This window comes from Phodopus roborovskii, unplaced genomic scaffold, assembly GCF_943737965.1.
Source record: "Phodopus roborovskii unplaced genomic scaffold, PHOROB, whole genome shotgun sequence".
NCBI lineage: Eukaryota > Metazoa > Chordata > Mammalia > Rodentia > Cricetidae > Phodopus > Phodopus roborovskii.
Genome location: NW_026125052.1, coordinates 2,859,779 through 2,872,874, shown reverse-complemented (window position 1 = coordinate 2,872,874; position 13,096 = coordinate 2,859,779). Strand labels below are relative to the sequence as shown.

Genomic DNA, 13,096 nt, shown 5'->3' with positions numbered 1-13,096 from the left:
TATGGGTCATTTGTAAATGAGAAAGGATCATGGTCCAAATTCTGAATACTGATAAGATATTCAAATAATTTATCTCTGTTCTCCATTCTAATGTATCAGGAAAGTGTAGTTCCAGGGACAGTCACAGACACTTGGTATTGAGAGCAGATGTTATAGAAAGGAAGTGCTATATCACTTGTGTTTCTGTATTTGACTCCTCCCTTCTTCCGGAGACAGGGCTATCCATGTGAACTTCTGCCTCTGACAGTCGCTGGGATCCCATCTATGCACATCTGTCTGGATTTCATACCGGAGCTTATTGCCCAGCCTGAACTTGAAAAACAGGTAGTGACCGTTTTAGAACTTGAAGAAGTACTTGATTTCTTTTCAGTTGACTATTACATAAGACATTTTATAATTTTTAGCTCTTAAACTTTTCTAAAGAAATATGTAACATTTGAATTTTTTATTGCAGATATTTGCTATTCAGCTGCTTTCTCACTTGTGTATCCAGTATGCATTACCAAAGTCACTTAGTGTGGCCCGCTTAGCTGTCAATGTCATGGGAACTCTGCTAACAGGTGAGTAGCCAACCAGTATCAACAGAAGCATCTAATAATGCTTACTACATGTTTGTTCTGAACTTTAAGACTCTGCTGTGTGTGTGTGTGTGTGTGTGTGTGTGTGTTTTCAAGACAGGAGCTCAATATATATGTTCCAGACAGCTTTGTTTGTTTGGGAACTCACTCTGTAAACCAGGCTGGCCTCAAACTCACAGAAATCCACCTGCCTGTGCCTCCTGAGTGCTGGTGTTAGAAGTGTGCACCCCTTTGCTCTGCTTTTTGGTGTTTTTATGAGTCAATATGACACAGTATATGTTGGTATTATTTTAAACTTGTGACTTTCTTTGAATTATTATTTTTTTAAAAATTTCATACTTACAAATATGGAAGTACAGGTAGACACATTTGTGGGGTTTTTGTGTGTATGTGTGTATATGTGTGTATGTTATAATACATTTTTAATAAATAAAAATCTGCAGAATTAGAATATAAATTAAAAATTACTAAGTGTACTCAATTCCAGAAGAAAAATATTTGAAATGTCATAAATAGCCAGGCAGTGATGGCTTACTCCTTTAATCCCAGCATTCAGGAAACAGAGGGAATTCTAGGACAGCCAGAGCTACATAGAGAAACCCTTGCTCAAAACAAAACAAAAAAGTCTTAAATGCATTAGCTGTTTCCTTAAATTCTATAACTTACCACACACAAATGAATTTATTTATTTTTTGGTTTTCAGGACAGGGATTCTCTGTGTAACAGTTCTGGCTGTCCTGGAAGTTGCTTTGTAGACCAGGCTGGCCTAGAACTCAGAGATCTGCCTGCCTCTGCCTCTTGAATGCTGGGAATAAAGGTGTACAACACCACCACCTGGCCTTATCCTATATATAAATATAGGATAAATATGGTATAAAAATAAAGTACTTAAGATATGACTATATCCAGTCATATCTTAAAAGGTTATACTCTTTCTCAGTGTTCACAATGTTTCACAGTAGTTTGCTCATTTTCTTTTTATTAATTTTACCTCATGTTATAAGCTCTAGTTGTTAAGAGTTCATATTGGAGAGATTGCTCAGTGGTTAACAGCACTGACAGCTGTTCCAAAGGACTTGGGTTCAGTGCCTAGCACCCACATGGCAGCTCAAAACTGTCTGTGCTTTGAGTTTCAGGGGACCCAACACTCATGGCAAACCATCAGTGCACATAAAATAAATAAATTTTAAAAAAAGTTGTGTGACTTAGAATAGCATTATTTTTCCCACCCAACTGGAGATTAAGCACAGGGCCTTTCTTTGTATGTGCCAAGCAAGAACTCTACACTGAGTTACTCTCCTCGCAGCTTTGAAATAACTCTGTAGACCAGGCTGTCCTGAAACTCAGACACCTGTCTGCCTCTGCCTCTCCAGGGCTGGGATCTTTGAAAAGCATGACATTATGTTGGGCCTTAAACAACTTTTATAACTTCTCTAAAGTGATTAAAGTTTTCTCATCTGCACAGCTGTTGTGATACAGTTTTGAGAACTAAGGGAAGTAATGAAAGCAGCTTGTTTATCACAGTGCTGGGACATAATAAAAGTGTGGATTTCAGATGATGATTGATTAATAGAGTTGGGACTGTTAAAAATAAGGTGGGCAGCATCCTATAGAACATAGTTTTCCCTGTACAACACATAACGTTAATTTGTTTTGTAGGTTGTCTGTGTTGAGTTTATATCTGTGTAAAACAAACAATTCTGTTCCATTTCTTCCCAACAGTCCTAACACAGGCTAAGCGGTATGCTTTTTTTATGCCAACTCTTCCAAGTTTGGTCTCCTTTTGTCGAGCATTTCCTCCACTGTATGAGGATATTATGTCTTTGCTAATTCAAATAGGTCAAGTGTGTGCCTCTGATGTTGCCACTCAGACTAGAGACATTGATCCAATCATCACACGTAAGTGGTATTTCGTTTTCATTTTTTGCCCCCCCCCCCCCCATCTCCCAGGGTTTCTCTGTGCAGCTTTGAAGTCTGTCCTGGGACTTTCTTTGTAGACCAGGCTGTCCTCGAACTCACAGTGACCCACCTACCTCTCGCTCCCAAGTGCTAGGATTAAAGGCGGGGGCCACCACTGCCCAGCTTTCTGTTTTGTTTTTGTTTTTAATGTTCCAAACAAAACCATATTTATTGCAGAATATCTTGCCCTTCCCCCTTATTTTGTAGGTCTTCAACAAATAAAGGAGAAACCAAGTGGATGGTCTCAAATCTGTAAAGATCAGTCTTACAAAAATGGATCCAGGGACACAGGGAGCATGGATCCTGATGTACAGCTCTGTCATTGTATTGAAAGCACAATAATTGAAATAATAAACATGAGTGTCAGTGGAATTTGAAAAAAAAATAAAAATGATGTATCTGTTTGCTGCATATACCCAACAGGAACCTGGATTTTATGACAACTCTAAACTGAATGGAAACAGGGGGATCTTAGGAATTGCCCAGATGAGTATAATTTAATACTTTAAGAATTATACTTGCTTATGTTTGATTGGCATATCTTTGGATCTGCTCTGATGGTATGTTTATATTGTAGCAGCTGAACTTTTTTTCCATTGGGAATACTTTAAGAAACCTATTCCTAGAAAGGGATTGGGCCATGCACTTAGTGAAGAAAGATTGCCAGACATTTAATTTCATTTCTTATAAAAATGAGCCTGTGGCTATCCCTCATATTTGTGACCTATTAACAAAGTTTTCAACAAAGAAGGAATGAGAGGAAGAGAAAAGAGGGATGTAGGGAAGGAATAATTCAGGAAAAATTACCCGTTAAATACACAAAAATCTCAGACTTGTAGTGCCAGTAATAATAATGCTGGTTGGAATTCTAGTTTGAGAGAAGGGGTTTTTAAAAAGGCAAGTAAGCCAAGTATGGTGGCACATGCCTTTTGATCCTAGCCCTAGGGAGAAAGATAGAGGCAGGTGTTTTTGAGGCCAGCCTGGTTTATATGTTGAGTTCCAGGACAGCCATAGCTATATAAAGAAACTCTGTCAAGAAAAAAAGACAAGTAATGACTGCCTTGGAGTTACAGATGAAGATAAAAAGATTTCACTTGTCTGCTTCAATTTTTCCTAATATATGAAGCCATATGTTTAAAGAGATACTTGAATAATTTGAAAATTTAAGATACTGATTGTAAAGTAGTTAAAACATCTTTGTGCAAAGGATAACCTGAAAGTAAATTTCATTTATTCTTTTTAAAATTTATTTTTATAATACTGTATTATCTAATTCTCAGAGGAGCAAAGATGTATCAAATTAAATGAATTTTAGAGCAATAAACCCCAATAGAGCTCTTGGTTCATTATCAGGATTATAACTCATATTTTACTTTGAGGAAATCTTTGAGTAAGAAAATACAGTGTTTGAACCTCAGGAAAAATTATAATGTGGAAAATACTGTGTTGCTGAAGTTTGCAGTCCTCTATTAGGAACTTCATGATTAAGTATGCATTCAGATAACCATAATCATTTTTTAAAAAATTAAGTAGCCAACATAGAAGGTACTTCTTTGCTCTCTGAGAAATACCTCAGTCGTCTGCCACCCCACTCAAAACAGACCTCATTGAAGAAGGTGGAACGTTAAAAGGAAAGTTTTTCTTTTACAAAAAGAAATTTCATTTCATCCTTTCCACTAGCACATAGTCAAATTTCCTATTCCTTCTTCGTCACTCCTGACCCTACCTCATGAAGGTGTTTTATTAAAACAAGTTTATACCTGTTTCCAATCATGAAGTGCATAGATGTATCATGCATGATGGAATATATATAACTTTTTATTAGATGCTTAATTTCAATTAAATAATTTTGATGTGAAGAGTAAAAGAATATGCTTTAAAGATATACCATAAAGTTTTTCATATTTTTAAACAAGGCAGTTTTGTAGTCTCTTAAGAGTAAATACAACTGCTCCTGTTTTGTTTTTAAATGAGGCCTTTCTGGAATATTTTGTGTGAATATTAAATCCTTTAGGAATTCAGAAATGTTCAAAGTATGTTTTGTAATGAAATGCAGTACACATTTCGTGGATCAATTTTCAAAGAATGATCATAACCTACTGTGTTAAAGTAACAACATAGGCTGTTTTTCATCTGATTTGTTGATGATGTAAATAAAATGTGTAAATATTAGTAAATGTTAATATTCATGTATCTTTAAGTTAAGGTTATAAACTTTGTCACAATGTGTTTTTTTATTGAAGTCAAAACAGATGTGTGCAACTATTTTGAATATTGATTTATAAATATTCCTTTTATCAACAAACTGTAGTTTTTGTGTTTTATTCCACAAATGTTGATGTTAAAGGGGATCAGGGAAGACTTAGGCCGTAGGACTGCCTGGTTCTAGGGCTTTAATGTCTCTTTCTGTAAGGCCACACACACCAAAGTGCTGGGAGTCCCCTGAAAGTCTTAGGAGTTCACATGAGGGTAGTTTTTTAACAGTTGGGAGGGTGTCAGGCTAAGTGGTTCACACCTTTAATCTCAGCACCTGGGAGGTAAATGGTTTGAGGCCAGCCTGGTCTACATAGTCAGTTCCAGGACAGGCAGGAGGAATACATAGTCTTCAGAGAGAGAAGAGAGGAGAGAGACAGACAGACAGACACACACACACACACACACACACACACACAGACGGAGGGGGGAGGTTGGGGGAGGGAGAACTTTTAGCTGGGCTTGGTACCAAGTGCTTTTAATCCCAGTACTTGAGAGGCAGAGGCAAGGAGGATCTCTGAGTTCGAGGCTGACCTGGTCTACATAGGGATCGCCAGGCTAGCCAGGCTAGCCATGGCTACATAGAAAGGACCCTGTCTCAGAAAAAAAAAAAAAAAAAAAAAAAAAGGAGGGTTGGGGACATAGGTCATTGCTCAAACCCTTGCTGAGCATGTGCAAGCCCTTGTGTTTGATGTTCAGCAAAGAGCAAAAAGCAAGAAGGGGAAAGTAACAATCTGGAGGTATTTGAAAGCTTACCTAGATGATTTTCAGCTCACTTTTGTAACAGTAAATCACTCCATCTTTGACATGCCACCTAAATTCCTAACACAATTTGGAGTCTGCATTTTGTTTGTTTTTAGTTTATTTGGGGGGGGGGGGTTTCCTTTTAGGTCTGTACAGTGCCTGTGGAGGCCAGAAGAGGGCTATGGAACCCTAAGAACTGGAGTTACAGATGTTTGTGAGCTGCCATATGGGTATTGGGAATCAAACCTGGGCCCTCTAAAAGAGCAGTGCGTGCTCTTAACCACTGATCCACCTCTTCAGCTCCTGGAGTCTCCTTTTTTAAAACACAATTTTTCACAGTGCATTTTTTTTCTTGGTAGCAGTTTTTTTGTTTTTTTATCATTTTATTGACTTATCTATTGAACTGGTAAATCAGAACTCTCTCCCTGTTACTAGGCTAAGGACTATATAACTTTTTAGTGTTACAAAGAGACACTTGTCAACTGAGGAATTATCACTTTTAGATTATGCATTTAGGATAAATTTTGGGCACTGAGATACTAGGTCAAAGGTAAATTTATTTTTTATGATTATAAATTCCATTTTAGGAAGATGAAAAAATGAAAGGCAAGCAACCAATCTTATTCCTCCAAAGCTACCTCACAGTTTTGCCTTTTTAGGGTCACTAGTAGTTGAGTTAAGTTTAAGCTACAAATATCAATGACAACAACATATCTATCTATCATCTATCTATATTATGTGTGTATAATAAATAGTAGAACACCTAATGGCCAAAAAAATTAATTTATGAAGGTCATGATTAACCCTATTTGAGGGAATTTTATTTCTCGAGAGGAATAAAATGGTATGTTAGGTCCATAAGCCTAAGTGTTAGGTCGACGTGATCTAAAGAGATTATTCGCCGCAGATTCTAATATTCTAGAAAGCCTTGAATATCACAGACTACTGTACTAGTTGCCATGTGCCTTCTCACTTATTTTGGCATGGTAGCAGCAGCTCTGACACAGTTTGCTCTCCCTCCCACTCCCCGCCCCCGTCTTTAGATGCTGTAACCTTGGGAAATTTTACTGGTTATAAGACGACTGAGGAAAAAAAGATGTTTCCTTTTCGTTGGTTGCCGACCATTGCAAATTAATCTTCCAGTCGTCAGAGAACTGGCTGTCTAGGTTAGACCAGCCGTTTTCAAAAGTGGCCTAAGAGTTTTTCTTTCAGGCAAACCTGCAAGATCTGTCCCAGAATTTCTCGCTGAGGTTGATGCCTTCCGGTGCCGCCAAGTACTTTGGACCTCTTCTTATTTCACAGGCTCCCATTGGGCGTTACGGCGTCTTCTTCGCACGAAGATTGGCTGTTTACTTTCAGGCCTCGCCATGTGATTGGCTGTCGTGCTCAGCGATTGGGCACCGGGAGCTGAGGGGCGGGAGGCGCGAATTTCTGCGTGTGGAGCCGCTGAGCTGCACTGCTCAGGGAGGAGTGTTGGTGGCGCGGCACCTGGCAGCACCCTAACAGCAGATGAGGTAGACCTTTCCTACTCTTGAACTTTCCTCGAGCGCCAACATCTCCTTTTCTCCCGGAGCCGGAGCCAGCCTCAGGCGAGTGGGAAGGACGGCGGGGGAGAGGGGCAGGCGCCTGCAAGTCCACGCGGGCTCTCAGGCCCTTGGATGTGACCAAATCACTCGGCCCGGTGGCATCATTGGCTGTGCGAGAGCTGGGAGCCTGGGGAAGGATAGCTGAGGAGTTGGCACCTGTCCCTACCTTCTGTGATGCAAGCCTGGAAGGAGCCCCCGCAGTACTTTTTGGACCGAGACAGCCTGTTGCTTTTTTTTTTTTTTTTTTTTTTTTTTTTTTTTTTAAAGAGACAGGATCTCACCTTGAAGTCCCGGCTTACCTGGAATTCGCTATGTTGATCAGACTGGCCTCGATCTCACGAGATCCTCCTTCCTCTGCCTCCTGATTGTTGGGGGTCAAAAATCTGCGCCACCACATGCGGAGGCTTGTTTGTCTTTGATGCATTCAGCAAGGGAAACTCCCAGGTTTTGAATGTTGCCACAGCTGCCATCATAGATTGCCATCTAGGTTAATTTCAGTAAAACAGTATTGAGTTCTTGCTTCAGATTAAGCAGTTAATTAGATTCTACTAAGCCTCAGCGGTATACAGATAGGATGATTTTCCTAAGAATATCTTATTTATTTTTGGACAGTTTCATGCATGTATATACAATGTATCTTGACCATATCCATCCCCAGTCCACCCTTCACAACTCCCCTGAACCCTTTCAGATGCCCTGTCCCATCTTCATGTTGCCCCCCCCCCCACCAGCTGATAAAGGCACAACCAAGCCTGAATGTGTCTTTTTAATTCCTGAGACTCACATGGTAGAAGGAGAGAACCTAACTCTGGCTTCACCAAATTGTTCTCTAACTTCCATGCCATGCTGGTCCTTCTCCCTCAGTAAATTAAAAAATTAAAAGAATTACTGTGGAAAGAAAGATACTTTCTCCCTTACAATGATTTTAAGATTAGACATATTTCAGAGAACAATTTTAGATCATAGAAGTAAAATGGTAGGTCAAAGATACAACCTCTGCTTCTTGACTGCTTGTCTGCTCCTCTTCAGTGTGAAAAAGTGTGAGAAGGGGACATAGGCATGTGCAGAGTAAGAGAAAAAATTGGCCATGGACTAGCAGAGCCCCTTCAGAAATCTGTGTTTCTGTAAGTTGATTACATGTAATCTAAATTGTCTAAGTTGTGCTTATCTGCTACAAACTATATGTTTTTACATTATTTCATTTAACCTTTACAGCAATCCTGAAGGGATGATCCTGTTCTATTCTTACTCTATACCTGAGAACATAGAGTTCTAGAAAAGTTAAGTGATTTACCTAAAGTCACATAACGCATCATGGAGTTAGGAGTGCCAATCCAGATTTGTCAGACTCTCTGGTACATGATCTTGACCCTGTGATTTATTTATAAGACTAAGAAATATTTTTTTGTTTTCATTACTTTTGTATATGTGCTTATTCCAGTTCTTATTATCACACTTCTGTTCTATTGCTAGGTGTCTGGCTTTCTTTGAATGACATTATTTCAATACTTAAACTATAAATACTTTTTGTGTGTGTATATGGGTGTGTGTGTGTGTGTATGTGTATGGGCGTATGTGTGTGTGGTGTGTTTGTGTGTGTATATGGTTGTGTGTGTGTGTGTCTGTGTGAATGTGTGTGTGTGAGAGTGTATATGGGTGTGTGTGTATACTAGGTAAATACAGCTTCTTTCAGAAGCCAGATAAGGGTGTGAGAGCTCTTGGAACTGGAGTTGGAGGCATTTGTAGGTGCTGGGAATCCAACTTAGTTCTTCTTGAAGAACAGCGGATACTCTTAACTTGTTGAGCCATCTCTCCAGTCCCTCAATATTGATGTTATTGATTCTGTTGCAGTGAAGTATCTAAAGTAAAGAAGAAAGCAGAATGTCCTCAGTGTCGTCTGAATACACCATTGGTGGGGTGAAGATTAACTTTCCTTGTAAAGCTTATCCAGCACAGCTTGCTATGATGAACTCTGTAAGTATTTTACAGCAGGTAAGAGTCCAACTATACATTGATTTTGTAACTATTCTCAGGTACAAAATGATGGTTAATATTTGTTGGATTCATTTGGAAGAGCATTTTAGGAAAGCAGTATTGATAACTTCTAAGCTGTATCTGGTTAGCATATAAGGAAAAACCTCGGAAGCCATTCTCACTTCCTTTATTCTGTGTATGTGTGTGTGTGCGTCGTGTGTGCATGCGTGTATGTATGAGTAGTTTGCCTGTATGTATATATGTGCATCATGTACATGCATGGTGTTTGAGGTTACATATTGTTGTCAGCTTCCATGCTGTGTGCAGAGAATTGAACCTAGGTCCTTTGTAAGAACAGCATGAGTCTGTAATTGCTGAACCATCTCCTCTCCAGCCCATGTAGGGGATTGTCTTAACTGATATGAGGAGACCCAACCCACTGTGGGCAACACCATTCCTCAGGCAGGGGGTCCTGAACTGTGAAAGGTGGAAAAATAGACCTAAGCTCAAGGAAGTGAACGTGTGCATGCATTTCTCTGCTTTTGACTAAGGATATGCCTAGTTGCTTTAAGAACCTGCCACTGTGACTTCCTTGCTCAGATGGACTATAACCTGGAATTGTACATAGAATATAAATTCTTTACCCCCTGTGCTGGTTTTTGTCAAAGTGTGATATCATAGCCACAGAAATGTAACTGGAACAGTGGTGGTAGGTATGATCACAGAGCTTCATACTCTTCCACTGAGCTGTATCCCTACCAGCTGTTTGTTTCTGTTTTCTTTGTAACTTTATATTTATGATATGTCATCATTTTAATTGCAATATGGCATTTTTTGTATGGCTAGCATAATCTGTCCATTTTCCTGCTGGTGGTATTTAGGTTGCTCATAATCTCTTGGAATCAGCAAAAAATGATACTATGAATCCACTCACACATATTTCCTGTTTATGTAGGAAGGGTTTGGGGTATGTGCTTAGTGATAGACTTAGCAGATTTGGGCATCTTCCTTTTACATTTTTAATTTTTCTCTGACTTAATTATTTATTGATTCTTTGGGCGTTTCAAACATGCACCCCCAATTCCTCCCCCCCCAAAATAAACACCCCTCAAAAGAAACACCCCCCAAGAATCAGTTAAAAAGAAAACAAAACAAACAAGGACCCACCTTACTCCTCTCTTTCCAACACTTCTTCATTCATCCTTGTGGCATTGAGAGCTGTGGCGTGTCACGAAGTATACCCTTTTGTCCCATCAGCCCCACCCACAAAATGCTCACTGCAGTGAGTCATTGGTCTGCTTCAAGACGTCTCTGGCCACCATCATCATTGGACTCTTGAATATCCTGCTGTTGCCATGAGTCATGAAGATCCTGTGGTTATCGTTTCACAGGACCAGGCCCCTCAAGCACTCCTGCAGGTTACAGATGGGTAGATGTTAGGGTTATAACAATTAGTCCTTACAGTAGTGGAATTACTCCTTAAGTTTTTCTTATACATATATGTAAGTATTAGTATATTACAGTCCTTTTTTTTCTTTGTTTTTCTAGGTTATTTTTTATGTGTGTGAGTGTTTTGCCTGCAGTTATGTCTGTGTACCAGACATGTATACCAGAGGCCTGAGAAGGCCAGAATAGGGAGTCAGATCTCTTGGAACTGGAGTTAGAGGTGGTTGTAAACTGCTGTGTGGGTATGGAAATTGAACCTGGATCTTCTGTAAGAGCAACAACTGCCCTTAAATGCTGAGTCACCTCTGCAGCGCACATTACAGTTTTATAGATACAATTTGTGCTTGTAAAACCAATACTCTGTCTGGATTTAACACAATTCTAGTTCTTCCTTATGCTGTCTTGCTGCATTTCCTGGAGTGCATCCAAACTCTTCTTTGCTGTTCTATTCATGTTCCTTTTCGATGGAGGGAGATCTGATAAAGCAATCGTATATTATCTTTTTAAAAATTGATTTCTTTGTCCACAGATTGTCAGAGGACTAAACAGTAGTCAGCATTGCTTGTTGGAGAGTCCCACAGGAAGTGGAAAAAGTTTAGCATTACTTTGTTCTGCAATAGCATGGCAACAATCTTTTACTGGTAAGTAGTTCTTATAAAAAATTACTTTATTTTGTGTGTGCAAATATGTGTAGGCACATGTGCTGTGGTAGGAACATCAGAGGATAAGTTGCAGGGATCACTTCTCTCCTTCCACGATATTGGTCCAGCAGGTTGGACCCTGGTCATCAGCTCAGTGGCAAGTGTGTCTTTATTTGCTGAACAATTAAGCAAGCCCCAGGTAAGTTCTTGATATCTTCAGGTTGCTAGTTGGGACCAGAGAAAAATACAGTATAATACACTTTATCTAGACTGGTTCAAACAAATCAGTTAAATCAAAATAATCTCTGTCAAGACATTTCTTCAAGATGCATCATCAGTGCCAGGCATGGTGGTACACATATATAAGCATTCAGGAGCCAGAGGCAAGAGGATTGTCACACAGTTCAAGGCCAGCCTGGTCTACATAGCAAGTTTCAGGCCAGCCAAGGCTATGTAGCAATTCCTCCAAAACAAAACATTGTAAGTATTCCAAAAGAAGTTTAATACATCATAATTAATTCTTAAATAATCTGAACACAATTTAGTCCTTTTACTTGATTGTGGACAGTGTATGCTAACATTTTAGAGGTTTGGAGTTCTTATGAAAATAAGTAGATGATAATTTGTATCTAAGAAATAGGAGCTGAAGCTCTGATGCTGCTGATGTATACACTAATTGCTTGAATATATCCTTGAGTATATTTGCTTGACTTTTATAACATTAAAATGTGGAATATATGAAGAAGAAAACATAAAACTGGAATAGTGGTACATGCCAGTAAGCCTAGTGCTTGGGGGATTGAAGAGGACAGTGAGTTAAAGGCCAGCCTGGGCTATATAGCCCCTTGCTCTAAATTTGTGTGTGTGTGTGTGTGTGTGTGTGTGAGAGAGAGAGAGAGAGAGAGAGAGAGAGAGAGAGAGAGAGAGAGAGAGAGAGAGAGAGATACTATCTCAGATCTGTGCATTATTCAGGAACCCCTAGCTCTGACTAAATAAATAAAAGGTACTTGTTGCTTTACTTGTTTGGATACCAGATAAATAGAAGTTAATTTCTGTTATATCCTATTATATTAATTGTTGCCAGAGCTACACAGTGAGACCTTGTCTCAAAAAGTTAATCTGGCTGGGACTGGGCATGTGCTCCTGCATCCCTAGCACAGGAAGCCGAGGCCAAAGGGTCCAGAGCTTAAAGGAAGCCTGGGATACAGCAAGAATCTGTCATGAAAAACCAAACTTGGCCAGGTAGTGTGGCCCACATCTTTAATCCCAGCACTAGGGAGGTAGAGGCAGGCAGGGCTCTGTGAGTTTGAGGCCAGCCTGGTCTATAGAGTGAGTTCGAGGATAGCCAGGACTGTTTCACAGAGAAACCTTGTTTTGCAAAACCAAAAAACCAACCAAATCAACCAAACAAACTTGAGTCCTGGGCTAGGGATGTAGCTCTGTGATATAACATTTTCCTAGCATGTGCAAGGCCCAGGGTACAGTACCCAGAACTGCCATATATGCACCCATATAACAAAAGGTCCTAGGGTACTGACTCCCATTGCACCACATTCCAACAGTGAGTCCTGGACTTAAATGTTTTTGTAGATTCCTACAGGCAATCCTGAATTAATGTTTCTTTTGTAAAAACACATATTTGCTCATAAGAGCTGCTGTATGATTTTTTTTATTAAAATGTGACATCATTTGGGTAAACACAAAATTGCTATTAATATTTACTTGATGAAAAACTAATTTTTAAAAAATATTTATTTTTTACAATTATGTGTGTATGGATTTATGTAAGCTGCTCACAGAGGGCAGAAGAGAGTGTTGGATGACCTAGAGCTAGAGTGACAGGTTGGGGGGTGGGGGGAGTTGTGGACTTGCCCATGTTTATGCTGGAAACTGAATTGGATTCTCTGGGAGAGCA

The 13,096-nt window shown here is 39.5% G+C and overlaps 2 protein-coding genes across 4 annotated transcripts in view; both read left to right on the top strand.

The window, feature by feature from the left end:
* Ints2 (integrator complex subunit 2) overlaps positions 1-4,825 on the top strand; it is a 46,526-nt gene extending 41,701 nt beyond the window's left edge. For all 3 annotated transcript variants that reach the window (XM_051186421.1, XM_051186505.1, XM_051186339.1), the window contains 4 exons: positions 217-324; positions 455-560; positions 2,301-2,477; positions 2,745-4,825. In XM_051186421.1, the coding sequence (XP_051042378.1) occupies positions 217-324; positions 455-560; positions 2,301-2,477; positions 2,745-2,914 (561 nt within the window). In that variant the 3' untranslated portion in view covers positions 2,915-4,825. The remainder of the gene's footprint in view (positions 1-216; positions 325-454; positions 561-2,300; positions 2,478-2,744) is intronic.
* Positions 4,826-8,939: 4,114 nt separating this feature from the next.
* Brip1 (BRCA1 interacting helicase 1) overlaps positions 8,940-13,096 on the top strand; it is a 109,488-nt gene continuing 105,331 nt past the window's right edge. Inside the window, 2 exon segments of the mRNA XM_051179734.1 lie at positions 8,940-9,094; positions 11,070-11,181. Coding sequence (XP_051035691.1) covers positions 9,002-9,094; positions 11,070-11,181 — 205 coding nt within the window. The 5' untranslated portion in view covers positions 8,940-9,001.